At 38.8% G+C, this 22,192-nt stretch overlaps 2 protein-coding genes across 3 annotated transcripts in view; one reads left to right on the top strand and one right to left on the bottom strand.

Moving 5' to 3' along the window:
• The window catches only part of FAF1 (Fas associated factor 1), a 376,835-nt gene extending 361,759 nt beyond the window's left edge, over positions 1-15,076 (bottom strand). Inside the window, exon 1 of one of the 2 annotated variants that reach the window (XM_045514318.2) lies at positions 14,720-15,076. Coding sequence is in view for 1 of the 2 variants with exons in the window: in XM_010951821.3 (XP_010950123.1) it covers positions 9,123-9,167 (45 nt within the window). In the remaining variant the exon portion in view is untranslated. Of the gene's footprint in view, positions 1-9,122; positions 9,314-14,719 lie in introns of those variants that run through there. The other variant, XM_010951821.3, reaches the window with a different exon arrangement.
• A 311-nt stretch (positions 15,077-15,387) lies between these two features.
• On the top strand, positions 15,388-21,386 carry CDKN2C (cyclin dependent kinase inhibitor 2C). The gene is made up of 3 exons (XM_074376510.1): positions 15,388-16,601; positions 17,057-17,196; positions 20,634-21,386. Exons 2-3 carry the CDS (start codon positions 17,068-17,070, stop codon positions 21,009-21,011), a joined length of 507 nt encoding a protein of 168 aa, XP_074232611.1. The 5' UTR covers positions 15,388-16,601; positions 17,057-17,067; the 3' UTR covers positions 21,012-21,386.
• Positions 21,387-22,192: the final 806 nt, after the last annotated feature.

Below are 22,192 nucleotides of genomic sequence, written 5' to 3'. Positions count from 1 at the left end.
AGGAGTATGAACCTGAGTTTGACTGACACACTGGTGAAAAAATTCCCTCTATCAGAGAGGATATTTGAGGGTTGTTGAGAGTTAGCAACAACCAGAGGAATGTTCAAGCAGAACTATCTCTGAACCTACTTACTGGTACCCAATTCTGCAACCACCTCGCTAATTCCTCCTCATTAACAGGCAAGAAAGTAGAGAACCACTTAACAATTTTGTCAACATGTTCGCTACCAATTCCCATGGATTTCCCTCAAATGTTAACCAGCCCATAAGGCCCTTCCCTTCCTCTTCCAGAAAGCCATGAGTCTGTCAATATTCCATCCTTGTCAAAATTGTTAAGAGCAGTGAAAGAGCTTAGATTTTACCCTACTTGCAAACTAACAAGTTAGCCTGCCAGTTTCATGGATGCTGGCTGAAGATCTAGACTTCACGGTTGGAGACAATGAACTTTACAACTCACGGCAATATCTGTAGTCAAAACATTGGAATTTTTCTGTGCAATTCCCCAGTCCCATTTCCCACACGGTGACACAAAGTATTCCAAGTAACACCAGCACACGCAGTGGATTGTGTTACAGAAAAGGAATCTAGTCCTCCAGAACCCAAATCTTTTAAAGTGGATACTAAGCACACCTGCCCTTTGCTTCAGAGGAAGACATTATCTCTAACTTCCAAAGCTGCTCACTATACAGATATTCTTGAAAAGACAGTCAGAAACAAAAGCAGTCAGTGTCTCTGTTCACAAGATATGAACTGTGTGTATCTCTGGATCCCAGGTCAGGGGGTCAAGAATTAGAATTTAGATGTTAAGAACATAGCACAGTATCTGGCACATAAAAAGCAATCAAAAGCTAGATCTAATGTTATTGTTCCTTATCCATTAAACCTAAAATAAGACTGCTCAATTGTGTCTCCATCTCACTTTAACTACATGCCAAAGAACATGACTAAAATTGACTTTAAAAAAACAAGTTCAACCATTACTTTTCCCTTGGGAGAATGAGGGCAGGGAGTTAGAAGCGCACAAGAGACAAAACTTTCCTCTAACACTCTTCTATTATAGCTTAGTCATTAAAGAGTCCAGGGAACCAGGGTGAATTGCAGAGGATAAAAAACAGGTGACTAGAACCTAACTCTAAGGCCATTAAGGTGCACATAACCTGCAAACTTCTCTATTTTTCCTTACCACAACTTGACATCTCATTCTTTCTATCTCAATTATTCCTCTATAACAACAAATAAGTATAAACACGGGTGCAGTTATTCTGTTGAATTTGCCAAACTGCTTCTTGCAATTATCACAACCTTACCTTAAAGTCAATGACTAATGATTTTAAATGGTAAGCAATTTTGATTTGAAATTAGAATTTCTGCCTTAAAAAAAGTTTGAGAGTAAAAACATAATCAAAAAGAGTGGCTGACACATAGCAATTCAGTAACAGCACTCAAATTTTACAAAGTTCATGGCCTCAAGTCCTATATTTTGCCACATTACCTTACTGAGCCCTCTACAAAAGCTAAACCAGAGGGGAAATGTTTTGTACTTCTCTATAAATGAGTCACCTTGAAGTTATAATTCTCAATTCAATAACCTAAATTTTATTCTCTCAATGACAAATTTCCTTATTCAAAATCATATGTCAGCAAATAGTAGATACTTAAAAATACATTAAAATTTACAATTCTACACCATTTATTGTACCATAAGAGCCAATATTCATAGTATTCCTTCAAAGAATATTTACTGAGCACCTCTTAATAGATACTGTAGGAACAGATGGTTAAGACACAGGCAGTTGTTCGTTCAAAGAGCTGACAGTAGAGGAAAGAAACATGTTAAGTGATTATTGACAATCTGACGTACGATTCAAAAGAGAAACATGTACAAGACATACAAGAAGAAAAGATTAACCCTAACTGGGCACAGAGTACTGATGTTATAAACAAAAGGTAGGCAATGATGGATTTTGAAAGATAAATAGAAGTTTTCCAAAGGGACCCAAAAAATAAGGGGTCATGAAACAGCACATTTTATTGTGAGCATCAAGTATATACTGAAATACTCAAATTTTCCTAAGTCACAAAAAATGGGACAGTAATTAAGATCACAGAATCAAAGAATCACAGGAATGAATGTAACCTCAAAGGTCACCTAGATCAGTCATTCTCAAGCGTAGTCCTTGGATCCAGCAACATTTAGATAACCTGGGAACCTTGTAGAAACGTGAATTTGCAGGCCCTACCCAAGATCCACTGAATCAGAAACTCTGGGGTGGGCACCTGCAACCTGTGATTTAACAAGCCCTACAAAATTATTCTTTTGTAAGCTAAAGTTTGAGAACCACTGATTTGGGCCAGGAGTTTTCAGCACCACTGAAATTCTGGGGCAGCTACTTCATTGTCATGGGATGTCTAGCACATTAGACTGTTCAGCAGTATTCCTGACCTCTACCCACTAAATGCCAGGAGCACCCCCTACTTGTGATAGCCAAAAATGTCTCTAGACATTGCCTCGTGTTCCCTGGGGAACAGAACTCATCCAAAGTTGAGAACCACTTATCTAGATCAGGGATCAGTAAACTTTCCTGTGAGGGACAGGGTAAATAAATTAGGCTTTGCAGGCCATGCAATCAACTACTCAATTCTGTTATTGAGGGCAAAAGTGGCTGGAGACAATATGTAAATACATATGCTTGACTGTCCTCCAATAATACTTTTATTGACGAAGACAGGTGGTGATTTAGCCCTTAGGATGTAGTCTGCTGACCCCTAAACTAGATAAATTACCTAAATTATAACTGAATTATCCTTAGCCCCAATGCTGTCAAGTGATTGTCCAGATTCTATTTGAACACCTGACCTAGTCCAATCTTCTGTGTTCAAGTAGACATGGCTTTAAGCAGGTCTCTGTCTTATAGAAAACTGAAACTCAGAAAGAATAAATGACTTGCTCAGAGAATCATAGCCAAAACAAAAAACCAAAAAATTAGAGCTCTAGTCTGTCTAAGTGCAATATTCAAAAAACCAAGTAATGCTACCTGTTAAGACATTCAAAGGTTGTAGCACTTTGCAGTTAATAAAACCTAGAAAGAACAGTACTGATTTCATGGTAGGGTGAGGGGGATGGTGGGGGAAGGTAGATAACTTTCTCTCAAAAGCCCAGATAGTAAATATATTAGGCTTGTGGGCCATAAAGTCTTCATCTCAACTACCCACCTCTGTCACTGCAACAGGAGAGCTATCATAGACAGTAAGTAAATGAATGGCTGTAACTGTGTGCCAATAAATCTTTATGTACAAAAACAGGCAACCAGCTTACAGGCTAAAGTTTCCTGACCTCTGATCTACAGAATCCATAACACTTGTCTGGCAAACAGGCATCAGCCCAATCATGCTCAACAAATATGAAGTCTCTCAATGGCTTCTGACCACCTGTGAGCTTAGGAGCATGGCACCGGACTGGAATGAATGGCAGTCGAGGAACAATCAGGCCTTCCCTTCTCCTCCTCCTACTCCCTCCCTCCCTCCCTTCCTTCCTTCCATCATGTCTGCTATATACCAAGCACTGTTAATTTATTTTATATGTAAGTTTTATCATTTGGAGAAATTTCTGAATGGTGAGTCTTGTTTACCTCTAGACCTCTAGGCTGATAAATTAAGCTAAAAAATGAACACTCTTAAGTAAACCTTGATAAAATCTTTGTTTCAAACCAATCCATGACCTTAGACAAGTCATTTCCTTTTTCTGGGTCTCAATTTTCACAAAAGTAAAATTGAGAAGCTAGAAACATATGATCTCTGTAGTCCTCTACAGAGAACATGTACGTTAAAGTTGTCAAAAATGGAAATAACAGCTAAAATTTAATAAATACTTTCTATGTCAGACACCTAATTACCTTCCATGCATTAACTAATTTTTCATATGGGGAAACTGAGACAAAGGTGTGAAATGATTAGTTAAAAATCACAAGATGAGTGAGTGCCAGAGCTGTGATTTAAATCTAAGTGATCTGACATTAAAGTCCATGCTCTCTTAACCACTAACTACTAAACTATAATCTATATGCCAAAATCTTATTTTCCCAATGACCAACAATCCAAACACAAAACAGTATGACTTATCTCTCTAAAAAATAAAGGGGATAGTAAAGAAAGGAAAAGACAGTAACAAGAGTATTTGCCTCCATAGTACTCAATCTCCTACCCTAAACTGCTAGGAAATAAAGATGATGTTCCATGAATGCTTAGTTTGGTTCCTGATCCACAGCATCACAAAGGATACCTATTTGTTTCGATCGATACCATTTCTACTCCCACAGTCTGGTATCCTCTACCATAGAAGATATCTCCTTGTGTCAAAATAAAAAACAAAGAAGAGGGGATTCACAGCTTCATTTAGAAGAAAAAAATGTAATATAATGAAGGGACAGAAACTACCTATAAGTGACTTATCAGTAGTGTCATGGAAGAGTCCATGCTTCAAAGAGGAGTTGACAGGCAAATGAAAACTTAAGTTCCATAACGATAGTCTAATATATGAAAATGCATAAAGCAATTTAGGCAGCAAAGGTATTACTAGACGTAAAGACCAGGAGTGGAAAACAAAGGCACAACTATGTCACCCAGGAAATGTAACTGATTGTAATATCAAAATCAACACCAAATTAGAAAAGAAATAAAGGTATTCAATCTGTGACCACTGAAACTGGGTTCAGAAAGAATACTTTCCAAGAAAGGTATGTAAGTTTTATTTCCGAAAAAGCCTGAAAAGAAAATATTCCTACTAGTGTACTAGTGAGAGGTGTTTTTTCTTCACTGGAGTAGAGCTATGATCAGTAAAAAAATAAATAAATAAGTAAAAAATGTGACACATGTGACACTAGTCTAAATGGCTATATTACCCATTTTGTTCTCAAAGAAAAATTGTAAGTTAAAAAAACATATCTTAGAGGAAAAGGAATTTAGCATAATATTAATTGAAAGGTTAATGGGGTGTGAGGAAAGGTGAAGACTCATTTTTTTGGTTCATCTAGACACAAAGTAAGAGGTAACTCATTACTGAAATTATTTGATAGCAACTGCAATTCCGTTAGGTAACCATTTTCACATCTGTAAGCAAAGTAAATACAGCCTTAAAAGTTTGTTTGATCAAATAATTTTTTTCTATACCTCAACCTTAAAAAAAAAAAAGTTAAAGAATTATACAATTACAAAAAGAGCAAGATTAAGAATTTTCACCTGAATGCATTTTTGTTATAAAAAGACATTAAGGAAGGAAAAAAACCTCTCACAATTCATCAATGTCTGCCTGTTTCTTTTTTCTTTTTCTTTTTCTTTTTTTTTTTTTTTTTGTCTGTTTCTTAAATTCAGGAACTTCCTTTACACCCTCTCCTGGCTTTAGCCAGCCAGAACTGTAGGTGTACTAGTCTATTCATTTCTTTACCAGTAACATTCTATTCTAACACTATTTATATTTAAAGATGATTTTTTGTTAGACTATTCCAAGTTGTAAACTCACTTGTTCAGAGTAGAATTTACAAATAAATTGATTGAACAGTATGCTATCATTCCCTCCGTTCAAAATTTTGGTGGTGTAGCCACTATGGAACATAGTACAGCAGTTCCTCAAAAAATTAAAAATAGAAATATCATACAATCCAGCTACTCTACTTCTATATATCCAAAATAACTGAAAACAGGGACTGAAACAGATATTGGTACAACCATGTTCACAGCAGCATTAATGATTCACAATAGCCAAAACAAGGGGGAAAACTGTCCATCAACAGATGAAAAGGTAAACAAAATGTAGTATATACATGCAATGGAATATTATTCAGTCTTTAAAAAGGAAGCAAATTCTAACACATGCTACAACATGTATAAATGTTAAGGCCATTATGTAATAAATCAGTCACAAAAGAGCACATACTGTATGATTCCACTTATTTGAGGTACCTAGCACATACATATTCACAGAGCCAGGGCTGAGAAGAAGGAAGAATGGGAAATTATTGTTTAATGGGTACAGAGTTACAGTTTTGCAAGATAAAAAGTGTTCTGGAGATGGGTGGTGAAAATGATTGCACAACAATATGAATGCATTTAATGCCACTGAATTGGACACTTAATAATAGTTAAGATGGCAAATTTTATGTTATATGTATTTCACCACAATTACAAATTCTTTTTTAATTGGGAGCTATTTTTATTTACAGGGAAAAATATTTTAGAGAACAATTTGTAATATATTTGCTTTGCAATTAATACACTCACCTACAAAGTCCAAAATTATCCCATTAAGTCTGAGCTGTAATCTTCCATCCACTACTTGTCCCATTATAAGAAACCAGGCAGGGTGAGGGGTGGGAAGAGATAGACTGGGATTTCAAAATTGTAGAATAGATAAACAAGATTATACTGTATAGCACAGGGAAATATATACAAGATCTTATGGTAGCTCACAGAGAAAGGAATGTGGCAATGAATATATATACACTCATGTATAATTGAAAAATTGTGCTCTACACTGGAATTTGACACAACATTGTAAAGTGATTATAAATCAATAAAAAATGTTAAAAAAAAAAAAGCCAGGCAATTTATTTTTAAAATTACAGCTCAATATTTGGACTGTAGATACTTGGATGATACTGGTTTCTTCTATAACTGGTCAAATCAATTTCCCCACCCAAAAGTGAACACAATAAAATTATGTCCTATTTACCTCCTACGATTGTTATCCATGCCTCCGCTGATTTAAAGATAAGTCCCTTCTTTATTGAGTTGAAATAAAGAGAATATAAATGTTTATCAAAAACTTTTCCATGTTTAGACATTTATGAGAACCTATTATCCAGCAATAATCAAACTCTGAAACTTAATTATTTTCAAAATCTAGTTACATTTAAAAATCATGTCTCTTTCTACAAAGGCAACACTGAGCTCTCAAAACTATTATTAATTTTCACAATCATGTGAAACAAATTGATCATAATTTTACTATGTTCACTTTTGGCTGGGGAAATTGATTTTCTGAGTTACAGAAGAAACCAGTGTCACCCAAGAGTCTACATTCCAATTCTTGAGCTTCAGTCTTTAACATAAATTACCTGTTTCTGATAACTGGATAAATGCTAATTTTTCAAAGTTAATCCTATAAAAATTTTATGTAATATTTTAAAAAAAAAGGATACTCCATTTTAAAACCAAGTCTACAAGAGCAAACTGATCTGGAATCATCATTTGTAAGAAGAATAAAAGGTTCCTAAAAACACAAAAGGCTAATGTGCTTGTGCATAGGTTTCTAAATAACTTTTTATTCTACCAGTAATGCTCTCCTGCCAATCTGACAATATGAAATTAACTCTCACCATTTGGTAAACAATTGTTCACTGCAGATGCCATAAGCATTTTTTCCATTTTGTAAACAATTGTTCACAGCATTGCCACTGGTTTGAAAAAACCTTATTAGAATGTACTCGTGCAATCAAAATAAAATCCCAAATGTTTGTCAGAATATCTTACTTTGCCTCTGAGTATAAGAATCCTACCTTTCCTGTCCTTGGCCAATACAACTAAGCGTAATAATTGTCACAAATAATAAGAGAGCGAGCAGCTACAAGTTATTAAATAGAGGAAGCTAAAAGTTTGGTAAATCAAAACAAAGTTAAAGATACCTTAAATGAAGTAAACTATACTTTTGTTGTTGTCTAAAGCCATTCCTACCAGAACATAACAATTTTATAAAAGGATAAAATTACTCATAGAAGTATGGGGTCCTTTTCACACAATCACATTCCACATTAGATAAAAGATCGAATTGGAGAATGAAAAAAAAAGTGAAAGAATTAAACAGGGAGAAAACTTTCAGGCCAATTCTAACCCTGCAAAGCACCAAAATCTTGTGGTCAACTTTCATTTTCAGAACCTTTCTTTCTGTCCGAGTTTGGAAGTTACAGTATAATCAAGTGCAGATATATGCATTTCCTAATGTATCAGATATCACTTGAATAATCAAAAAAGCAAACTCTGGAAATAGCCATCAGAATATTAACTTGTAAAAGTAAGTAATTTTAAAACTCAGAGAAAGAGAAAGAAGAAAAGCTCAACAAAATGTCAGTAAGGAAAAATACTGCCTACTACGCTAGTATTAGACCACATGCAATGATAACAGAAGGAGGGAAATGTCCGCCTATACATAACTGTAATTTCTAAGTTAATGTCAAAATGAATGGTTAAAAATATCTCACTACAATATTTTTTTAACCAAACATCAAAAGGCAAAGGTGGTGTTTACATGGTAACAGTTCTAACTTCAATTCTTTCATGAAGCATACAGCTCTACTTCCAAAGGGCCTCCCTAAAATACTTATATGCCAGTGTCACTACAGTTGGGTTCAGTAAGGTAATAACCTTTGCTCATCCTTTAAATTATTGTTGGAGAAACGACACCAACCAAACAATTCAAGACTGTAGAGGAAGGGAATCCACAAATATGAATTTATAATGTATTAAGCTTGTGAATTTACTGCAAAGGTATTTCGGTAGGTACAAACTATTTGCCTCCTCTTCATCTCCCTACCCAACCTCCCAAAAATTCCAATAAAGGCATCAAAGTCTCAAATGTTTATCCCCCTCCCCCGAAAACCACTACAATGCCCCGCTACCCTCACCACCTCCTCATCATTCTTTTTCACTCTCCCCTGAATTCACCACACCCACACTCCCTACAGCACACTCTCCTATAAACAACCTAAAACCCCTCATCCAAAGCACCTCATTCTTAAAAGCCCCACACTTAAACCCCCAAATTCTATACATTCCCCATAAAATATAGGAAACACTACAGAGTCCACACACAAAATAACCCAATGTAACACCCCCTCACCCTACAAATCCCATTCAAGCCGTACATAACACATTCTACACACACCGCCTAACATAGCATATGAATTACACATTCCCTTAAGTTCACAACACACACACGCCAAGCCACGTACCGGATAAAAACCCAAACTACACACCACTGCAGTGCTCAAACAAACGCTAGGAAGAGGCCACCCTTTTGGCATCAGGAACCCACGAGGCTGTAGGTGGGAGGGTAACAAGGCCCGATACTTCACCTGAAAATCCGCCAGGATCATCTCCCGGTCCATGTTGGACGCCATGGCGGCCGCCGAGTTCCGCGACTCCGGGAGCGAAGCGCGCACCTGGGAGGAAGACTGCGCCTCCTGCGGCCGTCGCCGCCGCCGCCGCCGCCGCCGGGCGCCGAGGGGCTGGCGGGCAAGCCGGCGGGCGGGCCGGCGGGCCGGCAGGCGGGGCAGCGCGGGAGGCTAGGCGTTCATGCACTCGGTAACCTTCAGGCGCCTGGGCCGCCCGCCTGCGCCCCGCGGAGCTCACGCCGCAGCCGCCCCGACACGGAGGTTGGTAGGGATATGGGTCCGGTCTTACTGTCGCCGGCCAGGATGAGGGCAGGTTGCGACACCCACGCACCTGGCTCCTTTCAGCGGCGGCGAGACCGGCGGAGGGCGGGGAAACCGAACGAAAGAGCAGGCGGGCAAACGCCACGGCCGCCTCCGCCTCCGCCTCCTCCGCTTCCTCCCTGGCCGCCGCCTCCGCCCCTGGTTGGCCAGCGCCGCGGCTGTCGCACATTTTGCCTGTCATCGAGGTCGCAAAGCGCCGCTTTGCGGCTGCCACGTGACTGCCCTCCTGTCAAGCGCTGAGCGCTCGACTACCGGACGGAGATTCGCGCGCCGCCGGCGGGGACGCCAACCTGTAACTGCGGGAGCTTGAAGTCCCGCAACAGGTTATTCTGGTTTGAATTAAGCAAAGACTGCGGAGTACTGCCTACCCCTGACTGGGGCGGAGATCAGATTCTGCGCCTTACGTGGTTACATAGTCGCACACATACACATCAAGCCTCACAAGCCAACTCAGCACCGTGTCGCAACCTAACAAACAGCATTTAATAAATGCACATTTTCTCTAACAAAGTGTCACCAAAATACTTGAGGGCTTTGACGCTCAACCTGTCAAAACCCACTTACACACTAACACTCGATCCCAAGCCCCATGACGCTTGCATCCTCAGACTCTGAGTAACAAGAAACAACCCCACTCCCACGGTAGACATGGGCAGACATGGAAGCTGAAAACGGGGAGACTATCGATCCCGAGAAAAAGATGAGCTTTTTAAAATTAGTTATGAGAAATAAAAAACCTTTCTATTTGTGTGGCATATTTATTTTTTAGATCTGAGACAAAAACCTTCCAAATGGGAGAAAACTTGAGTCCAGCTTTGATTATAGTTAATCTATTTAAATACTTAGTCCTAAATGAAGAGATTACATTAAAATACTCAACAAATACTAAAAGTTTTCACTTTTAGTCAGAAATTCAAAGCCAAGAATAGCCAAAAACTATGTACAATGAAGTGTGACAGTTTGCAATTGTCATCCCCACTGGAGGAAGAGTGACACTGGAATAAATTCAACGCTGACTTGGGAAAATTAATCTTCTGGACTGTAATGGAGCATGTACTTGCCTTGGAAAGTATGTAAAATCCTGAAATTGTGAAGTAAGATTGTTGATTTTGTGCTGTAGAGTTAAAATAGATACTGGTGAAATCACCATATAGAATCAAGGCCTAGGCCATTGTATTCCCTGAACACAAAGAGGACTACAGTGTTCTAAAGATCTAGGCTTATTCTGTGTTTTTTTCTTTGAATGAAAACAGTCTGGCCTACAACTCTCATGTGATAATGTGGATTTAGACCAGAATTCGCTAGATAAGGAGTAGAACCCTCCATAGTCAGATGAATTGAAGTGTCTTGGTTAATTGCCTCCCCTAAGGAAGTAATTCCAAAATATAACACAAATGTGAATCATGAGGTGAAACACAGTTTACAGAATTTAAGAATGGCAATTCGGTTGCCCCATTAGTATAGGTCAATCTCAGCACAAGGCAGGTGAATAACTGTCTCTAGTTATACGGCCAGAATTAATGCAGCCCTGCAAACTTAAGGTTTTTCTCCGTGATGATACGTGTATATGTCAAAGCCCATTCAAATCCAGTGCTGCTCTCCTCCCTTCCTTCTCTCCATCTGGAAATTAAAAGAAATTGATAATATAGAAAGAGGGGAAGAATACCCTAGACATTCAGACATATGGGTTCTAGTATTGCTTTCCCAACCAATTAGCTGGGGGAACTTAAACTCTCTGACTTCAGCTTCTGACATGACTATTTCAGGTGATGAGAAAATTATTTTGAAAATGCATCAAAACATAAAACATTTTTACAAAAAAAGCATAGATTTCATAGTCAGTATTACTAAGCTTGATTTCTAATTCTGCCCCTTGACCAAAAAAAAAAAAAAAACTCTTAGTCTCAATTTCTTTATCTCTAAAACGGCGCTTATAAAACTCAGAGTTATTCTGAAAATTGAGTGATATAATTTAACCCTCCATGCTATACAGTTCCTGAAGAGACTGATTCTTCCCTATGATCTAACTATTTATGGTTGGATACCCAGAATCCAGAGTAATTTCCCACTACGGAGACAGGAATGAAAGAAAAATAAATACTGAATTAAGAGAAAAAATAATTCCCCAGAATATATTCCTTAAGAGAACAATTTCATTCATAAACTGAGAGAATAAGAATGTATAGAGTCTCTGTACATAAGCATGAGTAAAGAAAAATCAATCCATTCTCTTAGTTGGTCTACTGCATTAACTCATGGAGCTCAGTCTAATGCAAATATAGATCTTTTTCCAGAATCTCCATGTTCTTTGATCTTACCATTTCTCTTTTAAAAGGAAATTTTATTTCATATTTTTCAAATATATATAACAAAGCTTATTTGTAGTTATTTTGCTGAATTTTTATTTGGAATAATTTTAGATTTACACATTACCTGCAAACATAGTACAGAATGCTCCTACTTACTTATATCCAGCTTCCTCTAACCATGGTACTACTATCAGAACTAAGAAATTAACATTGGCATAATACTGTTAATTACAGTCTAGAGACCCTATTTGGATTTTTACCTTAAGGTGCTTTTTCTGTTCCAGGGTCCAAACCAGAATACCACATTACTTTTAGTGGTCATGTTTCCTTAGCCTCTTTCAATCTGTGACAATTTCTCGGTCTTGACTTTTGAAGAGTAGTGGTCAGGAACTTTATAGAATGTCCCTTCGTTTGGGTTTGTCTTATGTTTTCTCAGAATTATGCTGAATTTATGGACTTAGGGGAAGAATACCACAAAAGTGATGTGTCCTCATCACATTGTATCAGGAAAACATATAACCAACATGATTTATTACTGGAGGCGCTAACCTTGATTGATTAAGTTAATCAAGATTTTTAACAATACTACTCAATTATGTAATTTGTGAGAACATTAATGCTACTATAGAGTTAGATCCACACTTAAGTAATTAAAAATAGATTCCATATAATGATTTAATGTTCTTTAGGAGACTAGTGCCTGATCCTGGACTCTAAAGTAATGGAAAATGAATAATATTTGGGGACCCAAGATCTGAGTTCAAATCCTATATCCACTACTTACCGGCTTTAAGTCACAATCTCTATAAGCCTCAATTCCTTCACCTGAAAAATGGGGATAGTTATATTTCCCTCACAGAGTTGTTGTACAGATTAAATAATGTGTGCATCATATCTTATAACCATGAAACACTATACAAATATTAACTGTTGCCATTATGTTTAAGCTTTTTAGTTGCTTACTGGGCATTTTTTCTTACTTTCAAGAAGACTTTCATAAGTGGTGTGAGTACCGATATAAAAAAATCTGCTGAGTCTCAGAAATAAAGTGCCAAAGCTACAATAATAAAGTGATAAAAAGGTCCCCTGATGGTACCAGTCTGTTTTCTACCTCTGATGGATCTATAAATACAACAAAACGAAGGCTCTGAGACTATACAAAGAAATTGTAAATACCATATACGCATTTCCGTAAGTTAATCATTCAGAAACTATGCATACTTGAGTCAATGAGGGAAAAGAGCAAAATAATTTCATTATAGTATTTCTATAAACTCTTTAAAATTAGTATGGACTGCTGGGAAATAAAAAGATTTCCATGACTGTTAGTATTTTATATCCAACTAAAAGTCTCTATTTCAGAGACATGTCATTAATGTGTTAAAAGACAAACCACTACTTTCAATATAATAGATGTTGAACTGTGAATTTTTCTTGTAGATCATGTTAGAATGTAAGCTTATTGAGGGCAGGGATACTAATCTTTGAATCTACTACAGCGAACTAGCATGAGATTTTCATTGGATGTCCTTCGTATTGCTTACTTATGCTCTCTGAACTAAGATTGTAACCTCTGTGCTGCCAGATCTGGGGTACACAATAAGCAAACTAACATATGCTTTAGGATACCAGCAAAGCCAGGTTAAAAAAAAAAAAACTTCCTTAAAGAATTTAATATTTCAGCAAGAGCACTGAAGTAGTCATCATGGGAAAAATCAGAACTTCGTTGGACTTCCTTACATTTATTTTTTGGTTTTGTATTATTTTTGTTTTTATTTACATATGAGATGAGTTGGTAGGACGTCAAAATCTTTTCAGTGCTTAGGATCTCCAAAAATCTTAATCCAATTCTGCATGCATCTTAAGTTACCATAGGTTTTATTTACTCAGTTATTCAGCAAAAAGTATTTTATTTCATGAAAATTGTAACACATGTATACCTATACTTTACATAATGAGTAAACTCTAAGATTCTTCCTTATTTTATCTTCCCTTAGCAAGAAACCATAATAAATGCCAGAAAGCAACTCTCATAAGTTGGACTGATACCAGTTATTAGCCAGCAGTGCCACTATATCATCACACCCTCCAGTTGTATTCAAAGATTACATAGTAATTTCCCAAGATAATCATAAGTAAATTACATTATTTATGGTATTTACTGGTATATATGAAATCCTAAATGTTCTACTTGAAACGTCTAAATATATGTAAGAAATGAGCGGAGTTCATTTCTTGGGTTGTAGTTTAGGTTTGATTCACATTTCAAGTTTAGTTACCTAAGAAAAGACCACTGGTTATTTTTTTTCTCAACAATTCAGTTAAAGGAAACACTGTCAGATTCTTCCCAGTTTCAGTTCTCCCTCTACCTACCAGCCAATCTGTTGCTAGATGATTAGCCAGATGTTTTTGGTGTGTTTTGTTGCTAATATTCCCAGTACACTTCAAGGAGCTGGGTACAGATGTTGCTTGAGGATATGCTTGCTAGCGGCTGGTAGTAATTAGACCACCTATCATTTTTTTCTTGGTTTCATTTTGACCACTGGGTGCATCATACAACCGTGTTGCATATTTTTAAGAGCAAGAAATACAGAAAGCAATAGCAGTTAATTAGCCTTACATACCTAAAAGAGGAAGTTAAAAGTACAGAGAACTGGTGTCTCAGATGACTGAAATAAACGATTAGGGAAGGGACTATTCCTTTACATTTAGACATCCTCCTCCCCCTCCCCCAATTCAAGTCCCATCTAAGTAGTCAAAGAGAGAACTTTGACAATAAAGAAATTGCCTTGTTAGAAAACCCTCCCCAAGACTTATTTTTACTTTTGTTTTAAAGTTAATTGCTTTTCTCCCTTTCCCCAAAGAAATGGAATATTTGTTTCAAGTCCCTGGAACATTAAGGCTTCAGGGTTCGTCATGATTTCTTACCTATACTAAGTCTTTAGTTTTCGTAAAAATCAGTCTGTAAAAGACTTTAGCTTTTTCTGGCACTGTTTTGGCTGTCAGTCGGATCTCTCCCTCCACCCCCGCGGCCCCGGGCGTTGATCTGGCAGGTGCGAGGCCGAGGCTCTGGGCTTAGAAAAGGAGGCCGAAATTACACAGCGCGCGCCCCAGAGGAGGAGACGGCTGCCGCAGGCCTGGCCGCCCAAACTTCGACAGCCTAGCAGGGGAGCGCGGAGGCGGGCTGGTCTGACCCGCCAAGGCCGGGAAACAGTCGCTTCGCTCCAGCCTTCAGCAGCCAACGCCGCCGAGCCTCTAAGGCCCTGCGGCTCTCCGCAGCCTTAATTAACAAGCCTCTTTCCCCCACCTTCGCCCCGCCGGGCTCCGAGCAGCTTGGGGTTTCGCGTCTCAGAGTCCATCCCGCTCGCCAGCCGGAGGAGGCCAAGCCCGGCTCCAAGGAGCGAATGCCGCTCCGGCGGGGTCCTGGCAGCGGGTGGGAACCAGCGCAGGAGACTGAGGGACCGAGGAAGGGAGCAAGGAGGCGGGAGAAAGGGCGCGGGGCGAGGGGCGGGGCGAGCCCGGAGGAGAGCTACAGCGCCACCAGGGCGGAGGGCGGGGCGTGGGCGGTGCCCGGCCTTCCCGCTCCCGCCGCGCTGCAACTCCGCGGAGCCTCCTTAAAACTCTGCCGTTAAAATGGGGGCGGGTTTTTCAACTCAAAAAGCGCTCAATTTTTTTCTTTTCAAAAAAAGCTGATGAGGTCGGAAAAAAGGGAGAAGAAACCGGCACCGTCTCTGCAGCAACAACAGAAGCAGCAATTGTTTGAGCGAAAAAAGAAGCAAGAGAGGGAGGCGAGGAAAAGACCAGAAAGGGGCACGACGCACAAGTGTCTGTAGGGGTGAAGGGAGCAGGGACCGGTGATTTGGGGGGGATCAGCTACAAAAGAAACTGTCACTGGGAGCGCTGCGGCTCGGGAGGAAGCCGTGCTGCCCGGCTCCGTTCCAAGGCAATCTGGCTGGCGGCCGCTGCCCTATCGGTGGCACAGGCTGGGGGCACAGGCTAGGGGACTGCGAGAGGTTGGCGAAGTGACACCGGGCGCCGAAGCCGCTGGGTTGTCGCCAAGAGGGCGGCGGGACAGGCTGCGCCCTGAAATTGTGGCAACTACTCACACTGAGAGCTGACCTGAGACTTCCCAGGACCCTCCGATCTCCGGAGGCCCTCAGAAAACCGGGAAAGGAAGGAAAAGAGGCGGCGGCAGTTCAATGAGGATCTACAGTAGGAAGTCTGAACTGGCTCGGTCGTAGGCGGGAAGTTACCGGTGGGCTGCCCTGTGCAGCCGCGATGCTGCAGCGCGCTGCCTCATCAGCCCCGGCCCCCTAGACGCTCGCCGCATCGCTCTCCCCTTTCTTCACGCTGCTGGGAGTCCCGGGACCCGGTGGGGCCGGCATGACCGGCTTGCCGGTGACCCGCCGCGCGCCCGGCCGTCTCCGGAGACGCGCGCCGAGCCTGGCTCCCACGGCCTCTGAGGCTCGGCGGGGCTGCGGTTGCGCGGCGGACGGGCTCCGGAGCCCTCCCGCGCAGCGTTAGCCCGCTGCTCGTCCCGGACGCGAATAAAGACTCCTCGGGAGAAGCCGAGGCCACTGGGGAGTCGTTACGACCTGTAACTTGAGGGCCACGGAACTGCTACTCTCGTTTGCTTTTGGCGATCATCTTTAACCCCCGGAGCACGTCAGCATCCAGCCACCGCGGCGCTCTCCCTGCAGCGGAGGACTCAGGACTAACCCTTCGGCGAGACGGATGGAGACCGAGCCCCTCCGAGGACCTGCTCCTGCGGTTCTGGCTCGCGCGGCTCAAGTCACCACCGTGAACAAGGGTGGGTTAATGCTTTTTCTTCCCCCCAGATGTCTCTTCTTCCGCGGTATTTTCTGCCCTGATCTAGTCCCTTAAATCTCCGTACACATTTCTCACAGAGATCTGTAGTGTAGCTACGTGACAACTCTGCCTACATTTTACGTCCAGAGTAATTTACAAGAAATATATGTGTGTCTGTATATCTCTCTGTTTAATCACCAGAATTCTTCATAGGGGTTAAGCTAAAAAGCGAGGAGCGGAGCCCCTCTCCAATGGCTCAGTTTTGCTGAATAATCACGTGTGAATCGAGGGGCGGGCTTTTGGCAGGCAGATCTTACTAGTATTTACTACCAAGCTCTACTCCAGATTAACCATCCCAGTCCTTCTGTCAGTCTCCGATGCCATCATGCAGCCTGGTTAGGAGCAAAGGAAAGGGGAAAAAGGAAAACAACTAATTCATCTTTTCCTGATCGTCAGGACCCTAAAGAATGGCCGAGCCTTGGGGGAACGAGTTGGCGTCCGCAGCTGCCAGGGGGGACCTAGAGCAACTTACTAGTTTGTTGCAAAATAATGTAAACGTCAATGCACAAAATGGATTTGGAAGGACTGCGCTGCAGGTTGGTATCCAGAGAGGTGGGGAAAACAGGTCAACAATGTTGCCTACGTGATCCGGGTTTCTAGAATAACAGCTTTTAAGCTTTCAGGGGTACAAAATTTCACTGTTTTTAAAACTAGTTGGTTGCCATATTTTATATCTTTAAGTGGATTCAACTCCCCAAAATGACGTACTTTGAACAAACTCGTCAAATTCAGTAACATCCTCGATATCAAGTGGGTTCCAGGTTTGGTCTTAATTTTGGGAATGCTTTTGTGACGGTGGGGATTTTAAAGCAGTCGTAGCAGCGCCGAGTTTTGGGGGTTTTTTTTTTTTAGACAGCTCTGTAAACACATTATTATGATTATTATTTGAAGTAAATACACTGCTATTAGTGGTTTCCGTACTTTGCTCCAATAATTGACTTTAACGTTAATTTTCTTGACTACTGGTGAGAGTGTTTTTCCTTCAAATGCTTCAGGTTTTGACAAACGACCTTTCCTCATTTGGAATGGGTGGCCTGGGCACGGGCATAGGATGTACATTTCACAGTTAATGTAATACCATCCACCCATTCAGGATTGAGGAGGAATAAAAAGTTGAATTTTCTAATCAGAGGTTAGTTTATAGTGTTTTTGTCTCTGTGGTCATGCCGTGTAATGTTATAATTTTTAGTAATTAGATTTACAAGCAACAAATGAAACACGTCCAGCTGCCAAGTATTGTACCTGATAATTTTTTCCCTTCTCTGAACGTTATCATGTAACTTAGTTGAAAGGTTTAGAAACAGAAAAATGACAAAGTAGTCTCAAATAGTTGCTTTATCTGAGTTCTAATGGTTTTTTTATGAGCTATTTGTATTCGAAATGCAACACATAAAGCTGTTTTTGAAAATCCATTGGGCAGACGGTTTTGAGAGTGCTTTGTTTTAAGTGCAAGAATTAGAAATTTAAGTGGCAGAAGATGTACTATTAACAGACGAAGTTCATACAGCCTGTACATTTTAAATCAGAATACACTGACTTTACAAAAATTTCATTATTAAGGAAGCTTATGCAGAGATACTAAATTATTTATCTTGTTATTTCAGGTAGATTAAGTGGGGAAAGGATTTTTTTTCTTTTCCCACCGAGTAGTTTTTTTAAACAAGTTTGGAGATGATAGCAATGCCACAAAGTTAATATATTGAAAAGTTTCCTATTGGAAATTCAAAATATTATATAAATATGAAGAATGAGCAACTTAACCCTGTAAGAATAAGATCTTACGGGACTTTTGACGAGCAGGAAGACTGGGAGATTAATACTGCAAAAAAAAAAAAAAGTTTTGACAAACATTTTAAATTCAACTCTGCAATCTTGTTTATATTAAACATACTTGTCAAGATACTAACACCCACTTATTGTGGCTTAGTCCTAGTACATATAATGAAACACACACAAACAGGAGTCTCAAGGCTTATTTTCAGTATGTATAAGCCTGGCTCTGAAATTGTGTCATAACTCAAGAACTTTCTTTCAAAACAATTTCCAATATTACTATTATTTTCTGTGAAATATGGCAAAATTTCTCCTACAATTATGTTTATTTAACTCAACTGCAAAAGCTTCCCCCCCCACCCCGTCTTAGTGTAAGCTTTTCAATCAGGATGGTGTCAAAGGCCTTAATCGTACATTTGGTTTACAAAGATCCAGGGTGTCTGTCTCTTATTTTTCCCAGTCCAGTTCCTTAAATGTGACTAAATTTTTAGGGGCAGTTATGATCAAAATTAGATTGTATTAATTTTTAATAACAAAAGTATATTTCATTGAAGTTCTTGAAAAATAAATTATGTATCATTTTTAACCTATGCCCTAAAGGAAGGGCTAAAACCCACCAGGGTTTTATCAACAGGGAAGCTTAGCATCTTAGCCATCTATCTAGTTTGCATTTATAAAATATTATTCATTCCAAATATATTTATCATATTACTTAATTTGTGATTTTTAGACAAACATTTTAAAGAGATACATCAGCTTTGTAAGTATTTCCCAATGTATATTTAATTTCACAAACATTTGAGTATCTACTATGTAATTCACTTATTATAAATTTAGGTTATTATGACTATATCTAAAAATAAATTAAAACAATTAAAATGTTGAAATTTTCTTGTATGTAAATGAGACTGTATTTTTCACAACTAAATTTTATGTATTACATAATTGCATGCTGCTCTACAAGATCTTTTATAATTATGAGAGCCTAATAGAGATCTCTTATTAGAGTGAAATATATTCAAACAGCAGTAGATAAGTCTTTGTCATATGAATTATTTGTATGTTGATGGCAAATTTTAATACCAAATTCTGGTTTTAAAAATACTGGCAGTTTACAAATAGCTATTCCTAAATGCCTGATAATAACTGCAAAAGGAAATAAGATGGGATCACCAGATGATTAATAAGTGGCCTGAAATCACAAGACCAAGCTCTCTGTGTCCCAAAATACACATTAAATATATTATTTTATCTTCTTTTGCTCACTTGAAAATTAGGAGGCTAGTTAGAACTTTAGGGAACAATAAGTAATATAGTAGGATGACTGTTTCTTTTCAAGAACAGTTGCCATACAATCATCTCCTATCTAATACAAGACATACCATGAACTCAGTTTTAGATAAATCAGTATCATAGGCAATGTAGAACATTTTTTAACACTTTAATAATCAGTAACATTTTAAATTTTCAAGTGAAGGATTCTAAGCACTAATTACACCTAGTAACCCATATGAAGTAACTGCAAAGAAAAAAAACTATTAAAAAATTTGGAAACTTGGGATTACATCTATTTGGAGAGAACTTGTGAAAATTAATCATTTAAGAAAATACCACGTCTGGATTTTTAAGAGATCATTTTTACACTAGTAAAATCAGACTAGATGGAGTATGATGTGTGTAAACACTTCTTTGAGGATTTGAAGAAAGTCACTTTCCTTATTTCTTTTTAGCCATTTAGGCAATAAATTTTACCCACATTTTAGTTTCTAGAATTAATATCCCCAGGCACATTTTATGACCATGAACAAGCAAACAGAAGGAGACTTATTTAAATCTCAAACTCATTTCATTTATTTTAATAAATTCATGAAATTACACAACACTTCATGGGAGATAGAGAACTGAGTTGTCAGCTGAATTTTATACAAGTTGGACTCATTCTATTTTATTGATCAATTTATCCTACTTTGGGGCCCATTTAAGATGGTCCATCATAGAAGGTCAATTTTTAGAACTTTTCTTCTACTTTTACCTATTAGTACTCATTTCCTGCAACTGAGTCCTTCAAACCTGGTCATCTAGGTCTTCCCCAAGTACACCTTCACCAAAAATAGTACATAAATAGGAGAGATGGATATTTTAAAAATATTCTTGTAGTAGGAACTCTTGAAAGAGTCTACCGTTTTTTCTTCTTTTCTAGGTTATGAAACTTGGAAATCCCGAGATTGCCAGGAGACTACTACTTAGAGGTGCTAATCCCGATTTGAAAGACCGAACTGGTTTCGCTGTCATTCACGATGCAGCCAGAGCAGGTTTCCTGGACACTTTACAGACTTTGCTGGAGTTTCAAGCTGATGTTAACATCGAGGATAATGAAGGGAACCTGCCCTTGCACTTGGCTGCCAAAGAAGGCCACCTCCCGGTGGTGGAGTTCCTTGTGAAGCACACGGCCAGCAAAGTGGGGCACCGGAACCATCAGGGGGACACCGCCTGCGACTTGGCCAGGCTCTACCGGCGAAACGAGGTCGTTAGCCTGTTGGAGGGAAACCGGGCGGAGGGAGCTTCGAATCTGCAATGAATGTGGGGAGGGCTCTCCCACACTGCCTTCTATTTTGTCAGTTAATTGGTTGGCTCTCCTATTTTAATATCATTTGTTAAAATTCACCTTTTTGTCATATTTTAAGCAGCAAGTTAAGTCTTCTGAAAAAGCTAATTGGAAGTCTTATTACAGATTTATGAATATATTTAAGCAACATCTTTTTCACCTGCAAAATCATGAGTTCTAACATGTAATTGCAAATAGCTTTGGCTTTTTTCCTGAATATTTTATCTTTCCTTGACTTTTCTCCTTGCTTCTCCCTTTGCCAGTCTCAATACACAAGTTGGAGACTTTGTTTTAAAAATGATTTGTCCTGATGCTTCTTTTGCCTGATTAAAACACTTTTTCAAAATAGGACAATGTTTTCCTGTGACTTCCACTCCTCTTGTAACTCCCACATAATTTGCCTCTTGATAAAGAGAACTGTACTAAAAGATAATAACGTTTTAAATCTTGACATTAGAAAGAGTAGACCAATTGAAAATTAGCCTCACTGACGATTCAGTTAGTCTTTTCTTCCTCTCCTCATGCCTCCCCCCAAAGATTCTACTTGGTGCCTAATATTTCTGCTTTAGAACAGAATAAGAACAACATTTTTGGACAGCAAATCTGAAATTATTTCAGTGTGAATTTACCGTAAATCGATCTTCTCTTTTCCTCAAAATTAAGTTGAATGGTTGAAAAACAGGTTTCAGAAGTAATGATCTGAAAACAAATATATGTCAGCTCGAAAAGCCACTTTAAAAAGAAAATGCCATCTTAAAAGTGCTTCCTATTTGTTGATTTTTTAAAATCACAAATGAAACAATTAGTTAAGTAATACATTTCCCAAAATTATACCTTATGTATACTAAGTGGAACACTGAGTTTTTTCTCCCTGAATGTCAGAAGTATAAAATTACAAAATGTTTAAGTATTAAAATATCTACAAATACCAATTTTTAGGGGATAAAAAGCTCAGCAGGAACATATATATAACATATAAGGGTCATAACTAATTTAAGGGCTGCAGTACAATAAATATAGAAACTTTTATACTAAATAAATAGGCCACTCCTTCACATAGTACTTGATTCCAACAAAAAGTTTTGGTAAAGGCATATAAAATCTTCCGAATGTGTTTAGCTAAAAATTAAAAAATTTGAATGAAATTGAAATAT

This window comes from Camelus bactrianus, chromosome 13 (genome assembly GCF_048773025.1).
Source record: "Camelus bactrianus isolate YW-2024 breed Bactrian camel chromosome 13, ASM4877302v1, whole genome shotgun sequence".
Taxonomy (NCBI): Eukaryota; Metazoa; Chordata; class Mammalia; order Artiodactyla; family Camelidae; genus Camelus; species Camelus bactrianus.
Note: the sequence above shows the minus strand (reverse complement) of the source record. Positions and strands in the feature narration are given on the sequence as shown.